This window comes from Ambystoma mexicanum, chromosome 6q (genome assembly GCF_040938575.1).
Source record: "Ambystoma mexicanum isolate Mex_15411 chromosome 6q, UKY_AmexF1_1, whole genome shotgun sequence".
NCBI lineage: Eukaryota > Metazoa > Chordata > Amphibia > Caudata > Ambystomatidae > Ambystoma > Ambystoma mexicanum.
This window is the reverse complement of record NC_090937.1, coordinates 1303545415-1303569825: the sequence shown is the minus strand read 5'-3', so window position 1 is coordinate 1303569825 and position 24411 is coordinate 1303545415. Positions and strand designations below refer to the sequence as shown.

The window sequence follows — 24411 nt, the reverse complement described above, 5'->3', positions numbered from 1 at the left end:
TTTGCTTACTTCACTTTCCCTGTATGTACCCATATTTGTATGTGTTATTGTGTCTTTGTTTTGTCTGTAATAATGCAATTATATAATACGTGGGTTTTATTAGCTACTTATTACATATTTCACAGTACACAAAACTCTAATAAGAAAACAGTTTTCATTTAATTATTCAACATATCAACATTATGAATATTATACCTTCATCATGTATGCTGTACATAATGCCTATGTTTCTGCATGAGTAGCTTAGTATACTGTAAAGAACTTCATAATAGAATGCTATTTATATCAATGCATTGTTTAATGCACTACGTAGCTCATGATATTTATTCCAGTGATCGTTGACACTTTTTTCTCAACATTATAAGAATACCTTGTACAGACATTTCATGAAAAGTAAATGCACATGTGATGTCATCTTTGTCATCAATGACATTTGTGATGTCATCATTGATGTCCTGGGTGTTAGTCTTAGCAGTGCACGGTGGTGGCGCGAGTTATGGTTGCTTAGTTTACCATAACTGGCGAATTTCAAGAGTTTTTTGGTTTTACTTGGAACCATAACATCCCTTTAACAAAGTTTTTTCACTATATATATATATATATATATATATTCAAGAGTGATGTTTTTCTCTGAGGAGTTTGCACTTTATTTGCTCCATGCCTTGTGTTTTTAATTATTTTAGTACTGTTCTAAAAAGAAATCATGGTTTTTTGGGTGTGTCTGTCATTTAAAATGTTGGCTTGTGCTCGATTTCCATTTATGACATTCAGTAGATATTTCATATGTGTCAGCCATTATGTTGCTTGCTTTGAACCCTGAACTTTGTATTGCATTAGATTTCTCAGTCCCGGTTCCCTTTCAGATCTACTTTTTGTTGGGGGAACACTTTCTTTTAACCTGCAACAGCTCGGAAAACCACAGATTCCTAGCCATAAAAAGGTTTCACAAACCACACATCAGAAGTCCAGATTTACTGTGCTTTCTTCAGGTTGTAGAACCCTCCTTCCGCTTCCACCAAATCTAGAATCCAGTGGAGACATTTGAAAAGCACTGGCCGGAATTTCACAACAAGGCCACCTACTCTGGCAGAAGGTCTTGTCTAGGGGAGGTTGTCAGTTGAAATTTCATTTTTGCTTTAAATCATTGGCTAGACTGTTGCATGTAGTAAACTGTCCCTGAGTTTCCCGCAGTTAGTTTCATTGTCTTCTAGGATTGTCACTACATTATCTTTCTACTTGCCGGTTTTAACCAACAACTATCAATCCATCTTTCTTTCACTCTTTCCCTCTCAAAACATCTGATTCAGAGTTCCTCTTATTTATATTTATTCTTTTTCTCCTCCTCACTTCTAATCTTTAATTCTATGTATCCCTCCCCCCATACCCGCAATGGTTTGAATCTCAATTGAAGCATTTCAATATTGTGATCATTGAGGAAATTGCTTTATCTTCCAATGGTTTTACCCAATTGTTGCTCTTGTACTTGACCATACTCTTAGTTATGCTTTTGATAATGTCCAGCTTCTAACTTGTAGTTTTTCTTCGGAAACATTTCCTTGCTCTATGGCATGTCAGTGGATGACTAAAACATTCAACTTGCTACCATTTTGGCCAGATACATGTTCCATGTCCTCTGACTATGCACCATAGGAATAAAACCCGCCGGTACCAAAGCACACAAAACCACATTATCAGCTTTTGCTAAGGACCGGAAGTGTGTCCATGCTGTTTCAGTAATCCCTCTTTCCATTCCATGTGAAACCCTACCCTGGAATGTTTTATTTTTTAAGACATTTTTGGGGGAAATCGATTCTCTCTATAGAGGGATCCCTTTCCGATTCATCCTCATGGAGGTGCAGGAAATCTCTGGGCACTATTTACAGTGGCTCGCCTGCCCCGTATTAAGTGTACAAAGAGGATCTGGGGTGGGGCTAGAGGTAGACCATTATAAATAGCAACATGTTGAAAAGGCCTCTGGGATATAGTTTTGGAGAAAGCATTGAAATATCAATTTGTTAAGACTCCCTGAATCTTCTACCTTCCCCGCCTGCCACGTCCACTGTCAGTATTTTATGACTTTATACTTATCTTTGCGAACTGGCCTTCGCAGTACATCTAATTCTGGTGTCCTTTTTATTTTCATTAGATATATCTGACGCCCCACCTTCTCTTATAGCCTCGCCCCATTGTGAGGTTGCTTTCAAGGCCCCCATGCTTGGGATGACGCTTCTACAGAAGGACAACTCGATGCTATGCCACACACCCGTTAACAGAGCATCTCTAATCAATATATCCTCTTATCAGCAAAACCTTAAAACATATGATGGCTTTGTACAGGGCACACCCATCTCAGTGCCTCATTTGGACACCTCTTGTACTCCTGCATCAGCTCATTAACACACATATAGATGATGAGTCAGGTACGCTCTGCAATTTGGCACCCTCGGCTGACTTATGTGATGCTTTAATACCCCTTACCGCTGCAACCTTTCATGAGGTTGCTTCTAAGGCCCATGTGGGTAAGTCCGCATCTAAGGTATTTCAGAGCGACAAGTCAATGTGTTGCAAAGCGCCGGAAAATACAGTACCTCCAGTTGTTAAACCATACCCTCATAAAATTCATACAACACTGGATTCTTCCAAACAGCCCATAACCATCCCAGCGTAATGTGAAGATACCCCTAAGACATCCTCACCTCATTGTACTCTAAAATATCTACTACTCAATACTAGGTCACTCCTGAAACATGCCACGGAAGTTGCTACCCTTATTGAAGAACTTAATCTTGATATCTGTGCCTTAACAGAGACATGGAGTCACAAAGCGGCTGACCCCACTCTTACGCTAGCCATTCTGGGGGTTACCACATGATGAGACAGGATAGAGTGCAGAACAGAGGGCGGGGTAGCTCTTATTAGATCCACGCTTAAAACATGGGAGACGAAGATTGACACTATCCCAGGATCCAAACTCCTATTAGACAAAATAGCTATCAGTGCTGAAACTACACTTAACATCCTTCTACTCTATAGAACCCCCATCTCAGATTCCACCTTCCCAGCTCTAATGAACAGTCTCCTTTTATCATTCATAAAACCCAACACCAAATTAGTTCTCCTCAGTGATTTCAATCTTTGGTTGGGCTGCGATACGGATTCTGTTGCCAAAGTGATGGAGAGCACACTTGATTCATTGGGTTTCTCCCATTACATTAGAGACCCCACTCATATTAAAGGACATACCCTGGATTGGGTCTCAACCTTGAATTTGACCAACATAGAGGTGATGCCATGCCCATGGTCGGATCACGTCTGCATATGTATTCACTCACTGATTGAATTTTTCAAAAAAAAGGGATTCCGCCTAAACTGCTTGTGGCTATTAGAAGCCAGAAAAACCTGAACAAAGACATTCTGAGCCCCTGGGCCTCAGCCCTCGATAGTAAAATTGGTAATCTAATCAATCTGGAAAACATGTCGGCCACATTGGTGAACTCCCTTAGTTTGGCCACAGAGAAATTCGTCCCAGTTAAGTAAAAAACTCAAGTGCAGAGAAATGCCTGGTTTAACAATGACCTTAAGAAACTTAAATCTAAGAAAACTAAGCTTTTTTTATGCTTGGAGCCAACTCGGAGAACCATGCAGTTTAGCAGCATATAAAACTGCTGCAGCTGAATTCAAACAAGCTACTCTTATAGCTAAAAAGGAGTCACTTAATGCTAAACTAGTCAACGCAAAATCTGACTTCAAAGAACTCTTCCAAATATTAAAGGAACAATCGCACAATCCAGGCACAATGCAAGACCCTATTTCTAAAACCAAGTCTTGGTGCACAGAAATTCGACAGGCCATGTTTAATAAACTTGAAAAAATCAGAGAGACAATAGAGGTGAAAACTCTCCCTGAATAAACGAGAGCTGGAAGATATTTACTCTCATGTTACTAAGGATAAGGAACAGCCTACCTTTAATTCAATGCCTATTTCCGAAGAAGAATTGGCTAAAACTATTGCTTAACTTAAGAGTACGAGTTGTAAAGGAGACCCCCGCTCCTCCAATATGATCAAGGAATGCTCCCCCATCTTGATCCCAGCACTCACTAAATTTGTGTATGCCTCCTTTATGCAAAACCGTGTACCGGATAATATAAAGAACTGCCTGGATTACTCCACTCCTGAAGAAAGCTAACCTCTGTCCACTAACACCGTCTAATTATAGACCGATTACTAATACCACCTTCTTCGACCTGGTGGACCTTTCCATTTTGTCCACCAGGTTAAGGGATAATGCCAATTTCTCCATTGAAGCAACACAATGGATCTCCTTTCTGAAGGACAGGCAAGTGAGGGTCGCAAGCAACCTGGCAGAAGCGAATCCCACAACACTTTTATATGGGGTTCCACAGGCAGCATGCGTTTCCCTGTGCTTCTATAACATCTTTATGATTCCCTTCTTTCCAATGCTTGAAGAGGAGGGGGATCATATTTGCAAACTATGCAGATGACACGCAATGCGTCCTCCCCATCTCTGGATCACACCAAGAGGATGAAAACTATATCACCAAAGTTTATTTAAGGATGGTTGCAAATGGTCTGGTAGGATCAGTAGGCAAATTTAAGAAATTGGGTTCTAACTATAATAATTTTAACATAGAAAATTGTATTATTGAGGTTATGAACAAGGTGAAAACTCTGGGTATCTTCCTTGACAAAAATTTGAATATGAAGGCACAGGTTAATAGCTTGATTTCCTCGTCTTCCTATTTTATTAAACTCTTCGCCGTCTGCGTCCTCATCTCTGGAAAAAAAACTCACACACTAGCCAGGGCCATAATAGGATCCAAATTGGACTATTGTTGTAGCTTGTTAGTGGGCATCCCGCAATCAGATTTTCAACGTCTCCAAGTAATTCAAAATGGGCCGGTGAGAGTTGTTAAATGCCTCCAGAGGAGAGATCATGTATCTGAGGCAAGAAAGAGTCTCCATTGGCTTAAATGGGCCAAATGCCAACCTATCTGATAGAAGCCATTGTTATCAAACACAGCACCAGGGCCCTAAGATCAGATAACGCCAATCTCCTTAATATTCCTCTGTGCTGCTCCAATAAGGCACGGCTCAGTGCTTTCGGCCTAGCGGCCCCACTTGCCTGGAATGCCTTAACGCCTATGTTAAGAACTATATCTTCCACAGAAGTCTTTCAGAACAAGCTTACGACTCTGCTCTTCTCTTAATTGTTCAAATTGTTCATTATCCTGAATGCCCCATCTCTGTACCGGGATGACCTAGATGTTTCTCTATCAGTGCTGTTAGTTTTATGTGTTCGAGTGCCTGCCCGTTAGCCTCTGGGTACCTGGTGCGCGTTACAAATACTAAACATAAACATACTTATCTTTGCGAACTGGCCTTATCAGTAAATCTAATTCTGGTGTCCTTTTTTGTTTTCGTAGATCTGGCCCCCCGCTAAAAAAAGGCAAAAGTCGTTCGCTCTATGGTCTTCATCAGGTAAGAAAGTGCCATGTGTAAATAATTAATATCTAAGAAATCATCCACTAGCATTGTTGTATATTATTGGTAATGCTTATAATATGACTCCTCGTTGGTGATCTGAAAGGAAAAAAGTGAAATGCGCACTTTTTTTTTTTCTTTTGGCTTTAGATGTTGCTTGTCCTTTTTCCAGTAAGGAATCTCACTCGGATCTGCATCTTTGGGCCTACTTTTAGTTCCTATATGCAAGCTATCCAAATGGGATGGTCGTGTTTTCCAACATAAATTGAAGACCCTTTTTTTCCCCTCTCTAGGGCTCTCTTTTGAGATTTACGATCCTTCTCCCTTTATGGTCTCTTATGTATCGTTAGTGCTGGTCGTCTCCATGATATCTTTGCAAGGTGGCTGACTTTTACAAAACACTATGTTGTGCCACACCTTTCTCGGGGCTGTAACTTTTAAACTCGCCAGCTGGTCCAATCCTAAACTTAAAGAATGTGTATTGATTGCATATAAAACTGTACAACTGTTATTTATTTCGGTGCTGGGTGCACGCATCTAACGGGACACCTTTAAATCATGGCCACGGCCGCTCTCGCTCCTTTATGCTTTCGTTTTACTGTTGCTACGTCAGACAGAGGAAACGTAATAATGTATCATCATTTTCTACTTCGTTGTTTTAACCTCATAGATTCTTGTTTACCTGCAGATTCCTCCTGTTCCTTCTATGTTCTGGAGTGCGATTACCATCGATATATGCAGTTGACAATAAGTCGGGGCATGCGTGCTACAAAATTGAGCATTTTCAGCGTCACGTGCTGTTGTAAGACTATGCTGTATGTGAGCGCTCTGCAGTTGTGTAATACTGCACTTTCTGCCGCTGTTCCTTCCCGTTGTCACTCATGCAGTTCATATTGGATGCTGCAGCCTTGGCTCGTTTGATTCCTGGCCCAAGGTTGCTGACGGCGAGCCGAGAGAGGTGCACGGATGCTATGCTACTCACATGCTGAAAGCATTACATGAGCGATACGGCTTGCTCTCGCCCTGCATTCATGATATTCTCTCCATTTGCATCTTTCTCTCTGGCTCCCTCATAGAATGTTTTTGTCCAATTCGTATTTGCTTTGTTCTATTTATGCAGGGTCGTTTTTGTGGAAACTGTTGCAGTCTTGACAAGGGGGACAGAGGCAGGTATTTGGTTTGGCCTTAGGAGGGGGAGCATGGCAGGTCCTTGCTACTACCGACTACTCCACTTTTCTTGCTCCCTCCACAGGTGTATGTTTGTCCGTGGCACTGTTTACAACTAGAAAGAATCTGAAAGCAATTCCATCTGCCCTCTGTGTTCCTCCTCCCGAAAAATAATTTTTCATTTTTTTCTTTTTAAGTACTTTCTCTACTGTTTGTCTCTACTGGAACAATGTGCCCTAAAGACGGGCCTCCTCGCCCTGTGTTTCTATGAAATAGGCACTCCCTACGTCAGGACGTTACCCCAGTAATGTGTGAAGGCAGTGGACCCACAGGCCTGTAGTTGTTTGCCTAAAGAACGTACAAATGCCTGGACATTTTATAGCAGTTTTTCTCCTGGCATGCACGTTTAGTGTGCCGTGTGCTCGTGCACGCACAAGCCTATGGCACTCTAATAGTTCAGGGAGCGAAATACGTATTTAATGAGCAGGTGCTGGCTGTCCAGCATCACCAAGCGGGAGCTACCTTGTGGGGTACAAGGAACTGGTACTGCCACAGATGGCCTCAATAAGTCACCAATTCACAGAGACAGTTCAAGTGTTTTCATTTTTTCCGCAATGGGCATTATGGTCCTCCCTCTATCCGAGGAAGGAGCACTCCCACTTGAACCCTGACGTCAATTAACCTCAGGCTGGTGCTAGAGATCTGTAACCCTTGCTGGCTGCAGAGTTCTCGGACTGTTTATGATGGCATAGAGACTAAAGCATTTTCTAACTGAACTTCCTCCGAGGGCCATCTACGGGTTCCTCACCAATATTTTTTAAACACTGGAATGATGTGTGCCCTTCAGATATCTTGGATTTCACCATTGCTGTTTCCTCCACACCCTGTTGTTCGCTCTACCTGCCTCAATCTACTTCTCGCTTTCTTATCCTTCCTCCTTCTCACCCACTCTCTCATTTCTCTCCCTCACTCTCTGCTGTTCCTCTGGTTCTCTCTCCCTCCCTTCTTACTCTCAGCCTCTGATTTTAACCCCCCCCCACTATTACTCTCCCCTCTTCTCCGACTTTTCTTTTCCAGTCATCCTCCTTTCACTTCCTCACATGCCTTCTCATTCAATTGTACTCTCTACTACCACTCCACTCATACACACGCATATTCACTTCCAGTAGAACTTCCGCTCGCCAATTAAAACCTCACCTTGCACACCGCCTGTATAATCCTCTTCCTCTCCCTTCCTCCACCTGCCTCTTGGTCCACCACTGCCTCAGCAGACTACAACCGAACAGCCCACAACGTCCTATCTTCCAGCTCTCCCTTTATATTTCCCACTTTCTCCCCATTGGTCATCCATCCCCACTGATTCCCCAGGTCAATCTTCCCCTATTCTCCCTGCCCGGGAGGTGTTACAATAACAGAGGATACAAAAGAGGAATCTAAGCCCTCCCCTATCTTGTGTGTGGGTCCGCTGCGTTTCAGCCCACAGTGGTAGATACTTCATCCCCCTCTTGACAAGGTCTGCTTACTGGCCATGTCCCAGTGCATAGTACATCTAACTTTCACAAGAGAAGCTCACTATACCTTATTAGTCATTATATATATATATATATAATCTCCAAGCGCTGCACAGCTGCCACCTAGTAACTATACCTGGATATGGGTATGTAATGATTAAAGGGAGAAACCATCATTGGAGTCTGAATGCCAGAGGTACTGCATAAGGAATATTTTGCACACATATACGGGTGAAGTAAAAAGGAAAAGAACCATGCAAGACAGTGGCAACTCTGAAGCCTCCGACTTCATTTTCACTGTTGCCAATAGTTCTAAGAAGGGACTGTGGGAACTTGGTGGAAGTTAATGGTGAAAGTATGAACTGGCCTTTCTGAGTGGAAACCAACCCATAGAACAGGTGATTTTGTTGTTGGATCTCATAGGGCTTGCCACATGTTTGTGTTAATAGGAACATTGCAAGTCTCTGCAAGACTGATATCTAGCCTAGGCACTATGAAAAAAGTCCCAGCCATATTCGGGGCTATATAGTTGGGGTTACACAGATAGAATGATAGGATAGAGCAGCAATATGCAGGATGTATGTGGAAAGGGGAAGGCTCAGCTGTAGTTTGGGATCATCAGCTGCACTAAAAATAGTTGCTCCTAGGTAGAAACTTGCCTCTTTCTAACCATATCCGAGTAATACTAGACCACATCAAAGGACTTTGTGGAAGAATACCAAGAGGTGTTTATAAATGACAATTGATTAGTGATCGGATAGTGCAAAAGAAGGGTGCTTCTCCCAGTGCCCACTGTCGGGCCTGATCCTGTTTCTGTGAGGGAAGAACTATAGGAGGAATTGAACATGCTGTGTGGTAATCCCATAATCGAACTGTCTGAAAGGTTCCACCCAGCAGGAATGGTACATAAGCCCAATAACTGTACAAGTGTGGACCTGAGGAACCTTGGCTCACAACAGTGTCTTCCACCCTTGATCTCCTCGGCATACCATCAGGTTGAACTCTGGGAGGAAACCTGCACCCTAACATTCATCATGCCAGTGAGAGCTGATTGGTGCCACTGTATGCTAGTCAGCTTCACCTACATGGCAGCGGTTTTACAGTAAACAATGTAAGAGTTGTTTGCTGACACACTAGGGACATACTGTTATCAAGAGAACACCTAGTGTGTCAGGGAGTTGGGTTCAGGGATGTGCCCCCAAAGCCCAGGTGAAAATAGTGCACAAGAGACAGGAGTTTAGGAGTACTGCATACAAGGAAGGGTAGCCAATAACTATAGAAGGGGAACCAATGCAGTGAACCGAAAGGTGCAGGGAATGGAAACAAGACCATCGCATTAGGTTTCCGCTTGGGGTGAACACAGAGTGAGGGAAGAGATTCCCATGGGTAAGGGGAAACACTAACCTAAGTTGGTTGTTATTACAAAACCTGGTCCAAATGCTCATGGAAAGGAGCAGCCGGAGTGGGCGTCTATCTCTGGACCCTAAGGCATGAACAATGAAAAAATACTCCCCACTGAAGCCTGTACGGGCCCAGCAGGAATGGAACAGTTGCTTCCCCCTGAAACGGGAACCATAACATTGTTAACAAACATGGACAAAACTGAGATGCGTCAATGGGAAGGGGCAGAGATTGCCTCCCTTGAAACCCAGCAGTCAGGCTTTGAACAAAGGAGTTACACAAGCATAAGTAAGGACAATAGTAACTGAAATATCCAGGTAAACAGGAAGTCAAAGTGAGCAAGATTCAGGACAGAAACCTGGAAGAAAGAGCATACAGAAGACCAGAATCAAAGTTCAAGGATACAGGAGACTGGGCGTGGAACTGTAGACTACAAACTAAGGACCAGAATTGAGGAATAGCAGACTGAAGAATAGACCAGGAACAAGAAAACCCAGGACTGAAATTCTGGACTAGAATAACAAGGACTGAAATGCAGATTGTCAACAAGGAATACATGGAACTGTAACTCTGGACTGGAATAACAAGGGTGGGACTGCAGACAGATAACAGGACGCAGGACTGGAATCTTGGAAGCTAAAGCCAGGTAACATGGATTACGGGCACAGAGCAAGGAGCTGCAGGCAGGGAACAGAGGGCTACAGACAGAGGAGCAGGGGAACTGTAGGCAGTGTGTACAGTGTTGCAGGCCAGAGGGAACAAAGCTGCAGATGGAAAGCAGAAGAACAGGACTGCAGGGCAGGGAGCACAGGGTACTGGAGCAGGTTCTAGAAACAGCAGCAATAAGACACATCAGAAATCCAAGGTTCAAGGCACAAGGGTCTGGCAGCGAACTTCGCGCAAGAGCCCAGTTATCCTAAAGGCATCTGCTTAACTACTGACCCACCCTGTGCTGACACAGGCTTGTTGGCTGTACCCAACGGTAATCTGCCACCTCTCTGGCTGGACCTGGTAAAGTGAAAGCAGCCCTATTCTCTAGGGCTTCTGGGGCTTGTAGTCCTAAAACTGCTGCACAGGAATAACCAGAATATGTAGTTTGTGAAATACAAGAAGGAAGTACCAAAGTCTTGCAAATGGAAAGTAAAGCCAAACATATCGATGGGTATTGTCCAGGGAAGATTATGGTGATGGCTGAGTCCCAGATAGTCCACAATGGGTGCCAGTTGTGACAAAGTCACTGAAAAGAATGATGGGGATCTCGGTTCTCATTTGCCCGATGTACTGAACATTAGTAAAATGGAGGATCTCACTCTGAAGCTAGAGACGTGCTGCTTCAAGGCAAAGTAGGGTGTCTACCCGTGGCAAACCATGATATTCAACTAAAGGAATTGGTGGACACCATATTTAGTTCTGCAAATGAGAACCAACAGAGGTAATGTTTTTGGTTAGTAGAATAGTACTGAAAATGAATAGCAATCCTTACTAGCAAGACACAGCATATTAAGGAGTTACTCAAAAACAGCACTGTTTGAATGGTGGAATTAGTATTGACAGGAGAGCTAAATAATGCCACCACCGTTCAACCATTTGACTTGTTCCAATTCCACCATCACTGTGCATGCCAATGACATGAATGTGGGTGTGTTCTTTACCCAGATCCAACAGCGAGAAGTCACCATAGCATTTGCTTCTTGTGCACGTACGGGTTTAAAACAAAACTGCTCCATGCTGGAGAGATGCTCAGGGAGTTTACTGGTCTATCAACCACAAAGCCCTATTACACATGTTAAGTTGAAAGGTACTGTCGACAGTGACACCCACATTGTTCGCAGGATGATATATGTCCAGGTAAATAAGAATGTAGTGATGGACTGCCTATAAAGGCTAACCAGTCATTGCAGATGAATCTGAGGAGGAGGGGGAGACAAACCAGATGGATGCGTGGGGGCGCAAATAGCTGTCTCTGTTTGCATAGATGAATTCATGGCAAATCTAGAGAGATGAAGACCAAATGAATCTGCCAGGGTATCAAGCATGGGCGGGAGGTTGTGAAAAATGACACCCCTGATTATAACTATATTTTCCCAGAACTGTGGGAAATGAGATGTGGAATATTGAGCAAAGGGTGCGCCCCACTCCCTCTGTAGACTTCAGTGGTTGTGTAATGAAAATGGTAGATGCAGGTCACCTGGGCGGCAATAGGACCAAGTGAAGGGTTAAAAAAATGCATTGGTGGCCAGGGTGTGTGGCGATGTTGGATACGGTAAACTGTATATCATTTAAGCTGAGTTGCAAAACTAAGCAGGTGTCATGAAAACAACTTCAGTTCGCAGATGTCCCCAACAGAGCATGGTCTAACATTGGTGGTCAACAAAAGTATTTATCCTAGTGCTCTTGGATTGCAACTTCAAATGAGTTTAGAGGGGCAGGGAGTGCTCACCTCAAAAAGCATCAACGTACTTAATGGCAATATTTGAGTGCAGGCATCCCAGATGAGAACTGATAATGGCACCCAATTTATTACAACTGAAATCCAAGTGTTCTGGTGGATCATAACAATGCTCACGGATGTGATTTGTATCACATGTACCTCACAGAGCCTTTCCTCCACCCATGGGGTATAGACCATCCTCCCGTAGGGGCCGTGGTAGGAATAGTTAGCAAAAAGCACATACCTGTCTCTGCATCGGAAGAGAGTAGGAAACAACCCCCTGCAGTGGGCGGCTACTCTTACTCATCCACACAAGACTGGTTTACTAATGTCACATATATTTTATTGATGGCCCACTGCTCAAACCTACCCTTTTCATATCAAAACATGCACCCTATACAGTATGTCAATACTTCACAAAGATGCCCCACCCTTCAATATGTCCTATAATGTTTCTGACTGGATTCCAAATAATGAACACTCAAAGAATGCTCTTACATTCCCCTGCATAGTGTAATTAGTTTTACTATGAGAAATAAATAGTAAAGAAACATTGCTACTAATATTGTAACTATACACAATAAATACACTTAATAGGCAAAGCTTTATCAATTAATATGCAGCTATCACTGTCATTGTCTCTGTCTAGTCAAGACCAGACAACCATTTCAAAAGCCACTTCAAAAGCAACAGACTACCTCATTAGTTCTCACTAGTCTGCTCCTCCTTCCCAAAGTGATATTAAAGATGGGTATAGCATGAACTCATATGCAATACTGTCCTCAGAGGGTAGGGAGATGAGAGCTGGAGGCTTGTGGTCTGCACAATCCTAAAATTCTAAAATCCAATTGGAAAAAGCAACTATCAAAGTCAACATGGTGTCTTGGCAAAAAGCAGCCATAATAGGTGAGAAAGCCTTAATAAGATTTACTGTCAATTGGTATTGACCATGATGCAATCAACAGCCAATTAAGAATAAAATATGTCCATAGGTGGTGAGCTGGTTGCCATAGGAATGACCCTCTATGCAGCTCAGTCAAACATAGAGTAGTTTGGGAACATCTTTGACCTAGGCTAATCGAGGAGAAATCTGACCTGTCTGCCACGAGTGCTCAACCAGGCAGCTAGACTTTTAATCATGGTCCATAAATCTGAACACAACAATAGGATAGTAATGTTTACATTACTCTCCTGTTGCTGAATAGATCCGTTTATTGATGCAGTATATCTTCAGTTGCATTGTTTCCTATCGACAGCTCATTTATATTCCTGCACAAGGCAATGTACATGTTTTGAGACATAAGTAACTGCTCTTCTTCGGGTACCCTTCTTGTGTCAGTCTTTCCTTCCCATCCACCTATGTTCTCACGGCATGCCGCATCCCATTGGAATCCAGTATTACTATACTAACTGTGCATAATAAATTCTATCCCTGTTTTTTCCAAATGACTGATGAAATCGTGACTCTTGGAAAGTGCCCCCGTTCTGCACATTAAAAGTATAAATTGCACTAAACTTAAAAGCCTAGCTGATGGAAATTGCATAAGTAAAATATTACAACGGTAGGCTGTGATTCTGGCAGGCATGACTTGATGAGTAACGAAGTCAAAACAGACCTAGCAAGGGACTGTAAGGGTTGTGCATGATCGTGTGAGTGTGGGCGAAATGGACAGAGTTGAGGAGAAATGAGAGGACTGATGGAAAGGCTGAGGTTGCAGAGATACCCACTGCACAGACTGGGAATGCAACTAAAGCACTGCTGGGCAACCACCAGCCCTCCTAGATGTTTCTTTGGACTACAACACCGATTGCCCACCATTGAATATGCTGTATCGAACTGATGGGAGTTGTAGGCCACAATATTTGGAGGGCTGAGTATAGCAAAGAGTCACGGACGTCTCTGCTGGTTGGTGAGCAAATGGAGGGGAGTGGTTGGCAGGAGTTTATTTTATTCATTTTATTTTAATATTTATAATGTGCTAAATGCCCATGGGCCTCAGAGCACACATAAAAGACAAACCATGGTCAGGACATCAGCAGAGTCAGTGATCAGGCAGAGTAGGCAGGGCGGTACTGAATTTAACCAGGGTTGAGGTTGAAAAAGTAGGTTTTAATTTGCTTCTTCAATAGTGCTAGATTGCTATTCAGGCGTATAAGCCCGGGAAGTGAGTTCCAATGTAGAGGACCCTGGACGTCGAATGATGTCCCACCAAAGCGCGCCAGCTTGTATCTAGGCTGGGAGAGAGTGGGGAAGGCATAGGAGCGGAGCTGTCTCCCTGATGTGTGGGGTCTTCACTTGATCCTTTATTTATATCGGACAGGCGTTGGCGCAGCATTTAAATGACGTCAGGATCTTGTGCGTGATCCTGTGTTGTACTGGCAGCTAATGTAATGTCCTCCGAGCATCGGATACAAGGGCGTATTTAGGCATGCCATGGATGGCCCGAACGGTGCCGTTCTGTTGCACCTGTTGCGCTTGTATGTTTGAGCATGTTGTTCCAGCTAGAAGGCTATTGCAATAGTCTAGTCTGGAGTTTATTAGTGCAGAGGCAAGTAGCACGCAATTCTTAACAGTGAGAACATCAGGGCAGTGTGACACGTCTGCGGCATATGGTGGGTAACAGAAAATGAATTCACTGGTGCGACTGACTCAAGCACAGAGCAAGAAGCAACACAGCACTGCAGTGGGTTTCGCAAATGAGTGTAATGGACTTGGTATGCTATTTGCAGAATCTGTTCAAAAGGCAAGCAGAAGAACATCACAGAACCAAATATTGGTACGAGTGCATGAGCATTGGCAAACACAATTTGGAAATGGTGCACATGTCTGGTCTTTACATGGCTGTGCCTTCTATATAATTGGAGTGCTGCTTCTTATGTTATAACAACTGAAAAATTGTGTAGGCATTACAGCCATCATGCTGCGCTGAAAGAAACATGTTAGAGTGCTGCCACGTTAGCCCTAATTGACTGCAGTTGCCAAGGGGTCAAGAACTAGCTACAGCTGACCAATATTATGGAAGAACACATGAGGTAGAATGGCACAGAATAGGAATAACTAAACACTTTCTCAAAGGAGAATCTGTGGAATAACCATTCAAAGCTGGCATTGCTAATCGGTATGACATTAAACAGCTTGTTGCTTGGCATTTAATGTCATAAACCAGGTTACAAACCTGTAGGTAGTGAGACAAGGTGTTCTAATAGTAACCCCACCTTTATGAGGTGTGTGTAATATCCCCAATCTAATTGGTCAATGTGTGTGATTGGACAGTGTTCCAAAAGTGACATCACAGTAGATGTACGCCTCTGTGGTCTTTGGCATATTACTGAAGGAGGCAGTCTGATGGGAGTAACTTCTAAACCCAGTTTCCCTCCCATTTGATGTGATGTCCTCTTAGAGATTTCTTACATTAACATTCTAACAATCTGAAAAAAGTAAATTACACACACATGACTACTTTACGAATTGGCCCAACAGATTTCTCTCTCTAGCAAACAAATGGACGTTGGGAACGATCATCTTGAGGGAGAAATGGACCTGCCGAATGCTGTATCTGACACAGATTTCTCTTTCAAATTGTTCTCTGCTGGTGGCTAAAAACAGTGTGCAATCTAAAAAGGTTCTGAAATGCTACAACCACCAGGAGACATTGCCCCAAAAGGCAACATGCGACTGGGGTGTAGCTACATCACAGCTTGACAAAAATTGTAAACAAGTGGGCAATATACTTACTCCTACAGCATGTCAACAGAATATTTATGGTAGCCAGTTTGTTGGCTGCAGCTGGACAGTTGGAGTATCTATTGTGAAGGCATCATGAAGCGAGACACAGACAGCAGACTTAAAGTTCAAAATAAGATAATTTATTAAAGTAAATGTCCAGATGGTTGAAGGCCTAACTTGCCCGATGCTAAGGTCGGATTTCCCTACCTGAACGAAACTAAGGAACGTCAGAGTCAAAGAGTTCAATAAAGTCTGTCTGTGTCAAAACCTATCCTTGCCCTCACAACGAAAGCTAAATAACGTTTAGGGATGTCAATAATCAAAGAAATGGTGTCCAATACAAAGTCTGAGCTTCTCCCAGCTCTTGGCCTCCTTTCTGGGTCCTCCGCCCCTTGTTCAAGAAAGTTCCACAAAAGTCTTAGGGTTACTTTTCTCATGTTCAAGGCAATAGAGTTCACAATCCTCAGGGTTCCCATCCCCAAGTCCCAAGCAACAGAGTTCAAAAGAAAAGGGTCTTGAGTCTGTCTTCAAGACAGCGTTTGTAATTCCTCAGGTCTCAGGGTTCCCTTCCCCAAAACTTCAATGCCACAACTGATATTTGTTTTAGTTTTTCAAAGTTCAACACAAATCCAGGCCAACTTGACTCTCCTTCTGGTTTGTCACACTAGCTTACTTGTCGGGCTTCTTTTTGATGTATTTCACAATGTCTTTGGCTTTCACACTTAAGGGTTCCCTGGTCTTGGTGCAGGTGTCGGACCACACGGTCCACCCATCACAGGTCGCACAACCACAAATCCTAGGCTCGTCAGCCAACACAGGTTCTTCTGTTTTACCCCTGTGTACAGATACACTTTCTCTTGGATTCTCTTTGTCAGCCTCTTGGCTTTTCCATTACGTGTTGCATACATTTGTGCCATTCTTTGGCCTTTTAGCACTGTACTCCTTCACAAAGTTCACTGTATTGTGGTGGTCTGGTTCATGCCCTACCTTTATGACACCCTTTCACACTTGCGCTCTTTTCTAAAAGTTGCGTTTAATTGGACACTTTCCCTTTTTATCTTTCAACCATTCTAGGTTTTGCCCATATTCAATATGCGTGATTTGTTCTTGTTTGTTTTCATTTAGCTAGGTGTTTAAGATGTATATTTTATCTTTGCGTTGAGTTTCCATTCAGTTCGGCACTCAACATATATATTGTAGCTTTTTCGTGTTTTCGTTCCGTATTCAATAAACATTGTACAGTAGTTCGTTATCTGTGCGCAGCCTTCCCGAGACGCCCTGGCTTGGAGTGATCTCCCTGCCACTCACCAGCTTCTGGAGTCCTCTCCGGCGGCTACTTCTTCCTTTTTGGTCTGCTTCTCCTGTCAGCGGACTGCCTCCTGCAAACCCCGCTTGCACTTAATGTGTTCACCTGCACATGCCGGGGTCTCTGCTTTCCCGACACGGATGGCGTCCCTTCTTCCTTTCTGCCTGCTTGATCAGCAACATGCTTCCCAATATTGAGGCTCCCACCTCTGGGCATCGGCTAACGTCCTGGCTCCCTCGCAGGCGCCACCACGGCCTTCTCTTCATGTCACAGGTCTCCTGCTGGTCTCTTCCCCGCAGGTCTCCTTGTTGCTCTCTCTGATGTTCCCTGGTTCTTCATTCATACACCAGCAAAAACTTGACGGGTTGCATGTGTGGGTTTGAATTGCTTGACCATAGATAAGCGGACATGCCTTACCATCACAGCTCTCTGCCGGCATCCTCGTTAATACCAAAGTGGTGAAATGGAGTTTGAGTGTTTATTGCTCATAGTTGCTTTTTCCTCGTCCCAGTACTTGTAGAGCTCAAATGTGGGGAAATGAGGGAAGCTGATTTACAATGGCCTATAAAGGCCAGTCGAGGGTTAGTGTGGTCGTCAATGGGGAAAGGGGATACCATGTCTCGCCTATGGGCACCCTCCACCCAGGTGGCCCTCCCTCGCCTCTCCACCCCCAGGGACAGGACCTCAAAGCAATGTCGTTTCCCTGGCCACATGAGAAGATGATCCAGGGGAAGTAGGAGTGAATACCCCCAGGTTTCTCACACTAAGCCTGACAATTACTCTAAGCACATGTGGTGAAATACTTGCTCATAGGAGATTGTCAAGATGGGAGCAGCATGCTATAGCCTTCAGACTGAGACTGTGGTCAAATAGCAAGCCATGGCGCTATGACCTTTTATAAACTAAGATAAGAGAACCAAGCATACTTTACTGTGGGAATCCTGGCGAAGGTCTGTATCACCATAGTTGGGCCCAAGGTCTGTATCACCATAGTTGGGCACTGGAGGCTCATTGTGCTGATTGAACCTCGCTCTTAACGTAGTGCATCCCTACCATTTCTAATTTAATTCCCCTAGAACCTTTTGGCATTTAACCCAAGCCATTCCTATTTTCTGATTATAGGAAAGACGCCTGATGGGTGCTATATCCTAGAGACGGTGCTGAGGGAAAACTGTATCCTTATTAGATTATGAACACTGACAATTTATAGTTTGCTCCATCCTAACCCTGTTTGCTTAAATTATTCTCCATAAGAAATATTTTGGAATCAACATTCATCCAATCTTTTACCGGCATGAATAGCTTCACTGGCCCTTGGAAAATGGCTGCTGCAGTAACCAAGCTTTTGGCTGTATATACTGGTCAAGCATGATCAATAGTGTCCTCCTGAATCTGCTACCTCAACAGGAACCTCCCTCCCAAAGCCACACTGTAGGATGGCCCCAGTTAAGTGACACAGTGCCTAGTGGCACACCCCCATCCATAAACCCTTATCTAAATTCCCCCGCCTTATGGTTGGAACACTTTGCCAAGAAACCTACACCTAATAAACCTTGTGCTTTGCACCTAAGAAATAACAGACTAGGCTCTAGAATTCCCCATGTTACCAGCCTTACTCACAAGCCTTATACCTCAATCACTAAATCACAACCACTTAGTCATAGTCACCATGGGCCCTCCACAAGCACAACCCTAACATCCTACCATACACTCCCAAACATACGCTCATCAAGGATGCTCTAGTCAATGCTAGGTACCTCCCTGCACATGCATTGGACATTGCAGACCTTATTAAGACTCAAGACCTTGACTTTGCCATATCAGAGTCCTGGCTCCATGCAGCCTCTGGACCATTACTCTCCCTCGCCATACCTACAGACTACTCCATCACTAGATGTGACCGCAACACTTCGCGATCAAGAGGGGGTGAATTTGCCTTCATTCATAAAAACTCACTCGGCCTTAAAGCGATGCCTATCCAAAAGATTCCCTCAGCTGAGTTATTCTCAGTTAAACTTCCCATCTCTCCTAACCAAACTGCCTCCTTACATCTCATCTACAGACCGCCTGGCCCTGCCATCTTCTTTGTGGATGACATCACATCCTTATTAGACAAATCAAAAACTAAATCTCAAATTATCCTACTGGGGGATTTCAACTTGGGTTTCCAATATCCAAACAATCCCATTGCGGCTGACTGTTCTCATACTTTAACTGATCTGGGGTTTACTCACCACATTCAAGAACCTACCCATATCAAAGGGCGGACACTTGACTGGTTAGTCGACTCCCACTGCAACGCCAACCTACAGACTAACTCACCTTGCGCCTGGTCAGACCATCATATTATTACCTTCAACATAGATGCTGTCCAATCTCCCAAACAGATTATTGCTCATGCCTCGCCCACTAGAAATAAAAGGGACATAACAGACAAACTACTCCCACTTATCCTTCCCACACTCAGTAAAGCGTCCGCGTCCTGCTCTGACCTCTTGATTCTAGCGGACACCTTTAACCATGCTATGCTGACGGCACTGAATTCAGTCGCCCCTATCAAACTTAGGATATCTAAACTTTGCGCACACATCAATTCCTGGTTTACGCCACATTTGAGAGTGCTACGAAAAGAAAAACGTAATGCTGAAGCCCGTTGGAAAAGTCATCCTTCTGATGCCCATAAGGACTGCCTCATCATAGCGTCCATCAACTACAAAGAGGCTATCTTCCAGGCCAAAAAAGATATTTTCAACAATTTGCAAGTGGATTCTAACACCAAAGAATTTTCAAGATTCTGAAGGAACTTAAATCGCCTGCTACTCCCCCTGACTCCTGCACTAACAACAGAAAATGGTTCGGGAACATACAGAAAAGCACTCTGGGACAGAATTGCTACCCTCCAAACTAAAATGCAAACTAAGCAAAATTGTCTACAGACCGACCAGAAACTGAATACCCCCTCGAGTGCACACTCCAGCCACTCCAAACATTAAACCTTTCAGCTTTTCTCCACTCACTATCACTTAAATTGAATGCATCATTAATAAAATGAAACCCTCCAACTGTCAAGGCGACTCATCCCAAGCCCCCATTATCAAGGAGGCTTCCCATGATCTAGCCCCATTCATTACTGCCTTTATAAATTCATCCTTCAAAACAGGGCATAGTCCCGGACAACCTAAAGGACGCATGGCTCATCTCTCTGCTTAAAAAAACGTTCCTCGTTCCCAGCCCATCAACCAATTATAGGCTCATTACCACTGTCCCATTCATCTCATTGGGTCCCATTCAAAATACTGGACCGAGCCGCTTACCTTCAGATCCAGGATTATCTCGAAGCTAACAATCTCCTTGGTTTAAGGCAATCTGGTTTCCGGCCTAGACACGGGACGGAAACCGCCCTCATTGACCTAAAAACTCAGATTGAGGTGCTGAAAGACAACAGGAAATTAGCCCTGCTGTTGTTAGATCTCTCAGCTGCCTTTGATTTGGTTAACTACCAAATCCTATGCCAGCACCATATATCCGCTGCCCACTTCTCAGACTCTGGCACCGCCTGGATTAGATCTTCCTAAGCAACAGATTTATGCAAGGTTTTTCCCCGTCTGCATCTGCTGAACCCGCTCCCATTCACTGTGGTGTACTTCAAGGTTCATGTGTGTCACCAACACTGTATAATGTGTTCACCAAACCATTGTTTGATGTTCTTGACTATCTGGGTGTCTTGTATACTAACTATGACGATGAAACCCAGATACTCATCCCCATCACGGGTGATCATGCAGTGGACACTAAATCCTTGAATGACGTCTACTTGGTTATTCAGGCATGGATGGCGTAACATGAGCTCTGCCTCAATGATAAGACAGAACTCCTTATTCTGGGCTCCCATCAACGTCTTAATAAACTTGACCCTTCCTTCAAGTTGTTCATCATTGATGGCAATGTCATTAAGGTTTCTAAGGGAACCAAAACCTTAGGAATCTACCTTGACTCCGCACTATCATTGTGTAGACAGACCAATGCTGTTAGCTCAGCTTCTGCCTATACATGCAAACTTATTAATGCTTGCAGACCTTTCCTGACTATCCCCAATTGCACCATCCTGGCTAGAACTCTTGTTATGTCTAAGATAGACTATTGTAGCGCTCTGTATCTAGGGACTAGTCAATCCAACCTTAACAACTTGCAAGTCATTCAGAATAATGCCATCAGAGTATCTTTAAACATTCCTAGAAACCAGCACATCTCAAACCACAGATGTAACCTACAATGGCTTTCTGTTACGTATGGTATCTCCCTGAAAACACTTGCCTTGACTCACAAGTGCTTGTCCAACCAGGCCCCTACTTACTTAGCCAACCGACTCTCACCTCAAACCTCTACTCGGCCTCTCAGAGCGGCTCAAGCCCATAGTCTATCCCTTTTCTAGATTCAAACTACAAGAAGCTGGTGGCACGAGCTTCCCAGTCTTGGCCTCTAAACTCTGGAATACCCTTCCTAATTCTATCACAGCTGAGCCTTCCTTCCAATCCTTTAAGGGCAAAACCAAAGTGTGGCTCTCAGCACAAAACATATGAGATATCTGGCGCTATGTAACTGCCCCACTGACCCGCACTGCTCCATTCTTCTGTATAGTTTACTTGTATATAACGCTCTTATTTTTCATTGCACACATCTCCTGTATTTAGATAATTTATCTGCTTGTGAACTGCCCATATTATCATGACTGTACTTTTAGCGTAACTGTTTTATATCTTTCTTGCCTGTACTTGCTTTATTGTATATTATACTGTACCTATACATGTCATACTGTAGCTCTACCTGCATGCAGTCTGTAAGCTGGTAGAACCACCTGTTTTGCCTGTATGTAATTTGCAACTATGTTTCACACGATATGCGCCCAGATGCCTTTGGGCCCGGCGCGCTATATAAATAAACAAAATACAAATACAAGATCAAGCAGCTGACTGACACCAGATCCTCTCTTGTTATGTATCTTTATTAGCTCTCCCTGGCAGTGAGAAAATCTCACATTCACCCAAACCTTAAAAAAAAAAACTTTGGAATGAGCGTATTCACAAATGTGTTACTCTGCTCTTTATCACATTTCATGAAGGCTGGAGGAATCGCTCCCTTCCCCAGGCCCTTCTCAAACTTCTAATTTTGAGTGTGAGTCCCAAACCCGTGTTGGCAGACCTGGTTTTACTTCCTTGCAAGGTACTGCAACGAGGAAGAGGACCTGTGATGCTCTTCTCTATTGGATGCAGATCCCAGACCCATGTGTCTCTCTTTCGCAGCCCCACCAACTACCTTTGGTGTTTTGCCGGCCCTTTCCAGTTGGCCTTGGGCTTTCCTGCATGCTTCTCTTTGCTTTCTGCAGTTTCTTATGGCTCTCTGGGAGCTCCGGTGCATCTGCAGCGTTCTGCTTCTTTGGGACTGTGTTGCTTTCCTTGGTAGCACGTTTCCACTGCTGCTTTCACCTAGACATGGGGCTCCCCACTTGCCGGTCGGTCCTTCCTCTCTGTGCTGATTTAGAACCCCTCTGCCCATCTGTCTGGGTTCCTCCAGGGCAGGCCTCTCTCGGCTTGGTTTTCCCTCTTCGATCTCGTATTGGCTTTGGCCAATCGGAATTCCTGAAACACTAGACTGCTCCATAGTGTTTTGAGGATCGCCCTTCATACCTTAGCACCTCCTCCTCATCCCAGTATTTCCATGAGAGCTCTCGAAGGTAGACCTGACGGTTCATAGTGATTACATCGGGAAAAAAACAATTGAATGGCAAAGCATCGACAGGCTATCTTTTACATGTAAAAGTGCCTTTCCATCTAAACCAGTCCAGCAAAAATATAAATGGACTGGTTTCAATGGAAATGCCCTTTTACATGTAAAAGATAGCATTTCAATCCTTTTTTTTGTATCTTTAAAACGTTACATGGAGCTGTCCAGTGCTGAAATGTCGGCACTGGCCAGCTCCTTGTAACGTTTTAATTTTTTGTATTGTATATTAAAGCCCTAAGCCTAATGTAACCCTTAATCTAACCCTAGCCCCAACCCTAATCTAACCCCTAATCTAATCCTAGCCCCAACCCTAACCCCACTAATTTCGATGGATCCTTCGAATTATATATAACGAAACGGCGATTCGATGGAATGGAATTTCATTGCATATAATTCGATGGTATGGCTGTTGATGCTCTGGTTGTCAATGGATTGACCAGATACCAGACCTGACTCTTCTTAGTCCCAGTACCTTTACTATAGACCTCTCTTGGGTCGACTATATTATTCATCGTCCCAGTACTGTTACCAAAATGTACATGACACATGTACAAGGGATGGTAAGGTAAAGGAGGGTTGGGTGAGGAGGAATGAGGGGAAGCATATCACATTCTCACTGAATAGTCGTCACACAGGAGGGGTTCCCTCCCCATGAGATCCTTTTGCTGAGGATCACCCTCGGGGGGAGTCACCTCCTTGGCCTCATGGGAAGGGACTCCCCCTGTGGGAGAAGTGACGCCATCCAAGAATTCATCACACTTCATAAAAGTAAAGATTTCAATTATAATAACTTCTTTATGAAAGAAAACCTTAAAGCAGCTTTTACCGACGTGGAATGAGATCACCTTGTAGGATAGTGCCGTTGTGGCCCCAGTGTTATATTTGGCTTTTTGAGAAATGTCTGACCAGACGTTGTTGCAAAAAACTCTTCTAATTGATTATTTTATTTATTGTATTGAATATTTGTAAGGCTCCTATACAACAAATGGTGTTGTCAAGGCTTGAAAAGCATATCCTTTTTCCTGTCCGATTTTCTAATGTGCATTCATTAAATTGATTTGCGGCTGCACGGTTGGATTTTTTTGAGACATTTTGAAAACTCTTATGACATAAAAAATTAGAAAAATCTGTGTTTCTACAAGTTGAAACATTGTAAACCGGATTTATTAGGCATTATTGGCACAAGAATTGTAATAAATATATAAACGTATATGAAAAAAGCATACATAGCTAATGTTATAAAAAAAAGGTTAATTGCAACACTTGGTATCATTTTGAAGAGAAGTCTTAATGAATACTACAATTAGACGATATTTTAACATGTGCATATTTTTACAGGACTATTCCACTGTCGTCGTGGTTGGCCTTGGTAAAGAGACTGCTGGAGTAAGTGATTTGGAACAGTGGAATGAAAACAAGGAAAATATTCGAACCGCCATCTCTGGTATGTTTATTCTTTGTCACCATAGCTTTTATCATTTCTATATACAAAAGCTTATGATAAGCTCCAAACATAGCAGTGTTACTGATTTGCGCTGCAAACCTAAAATAAAGTACCAAAAATAAATTAGGCAGATTGGTTGA

The 24411-nt window shown here is 43.4% G+C and overlaps 1 protein-coding gene across 1 annotated transcript in view; it reads left to right on the top strand.

Moving 5' to 3' along the window:
• LAP3 (leucine aminopeptidase 3) overlaps positions 1-24411 on the top strand; it is a 518160-nt gene that overhangs the window by 172534 nt on the left and 321215 nt on the right. Inside the window, exons 3-4 of the mRNA XM_069631910.1 lie at positions 5446-5500; positions 24166-24271. Coding sequence (XP_069488011.1) covers positions 5446-5500; positions 24166-24271 — 161 coding nt within the window. The remainder of the gene's footprint in view (positions 1-5445; positions 5501-24165; positions 24272-24411) is intronic.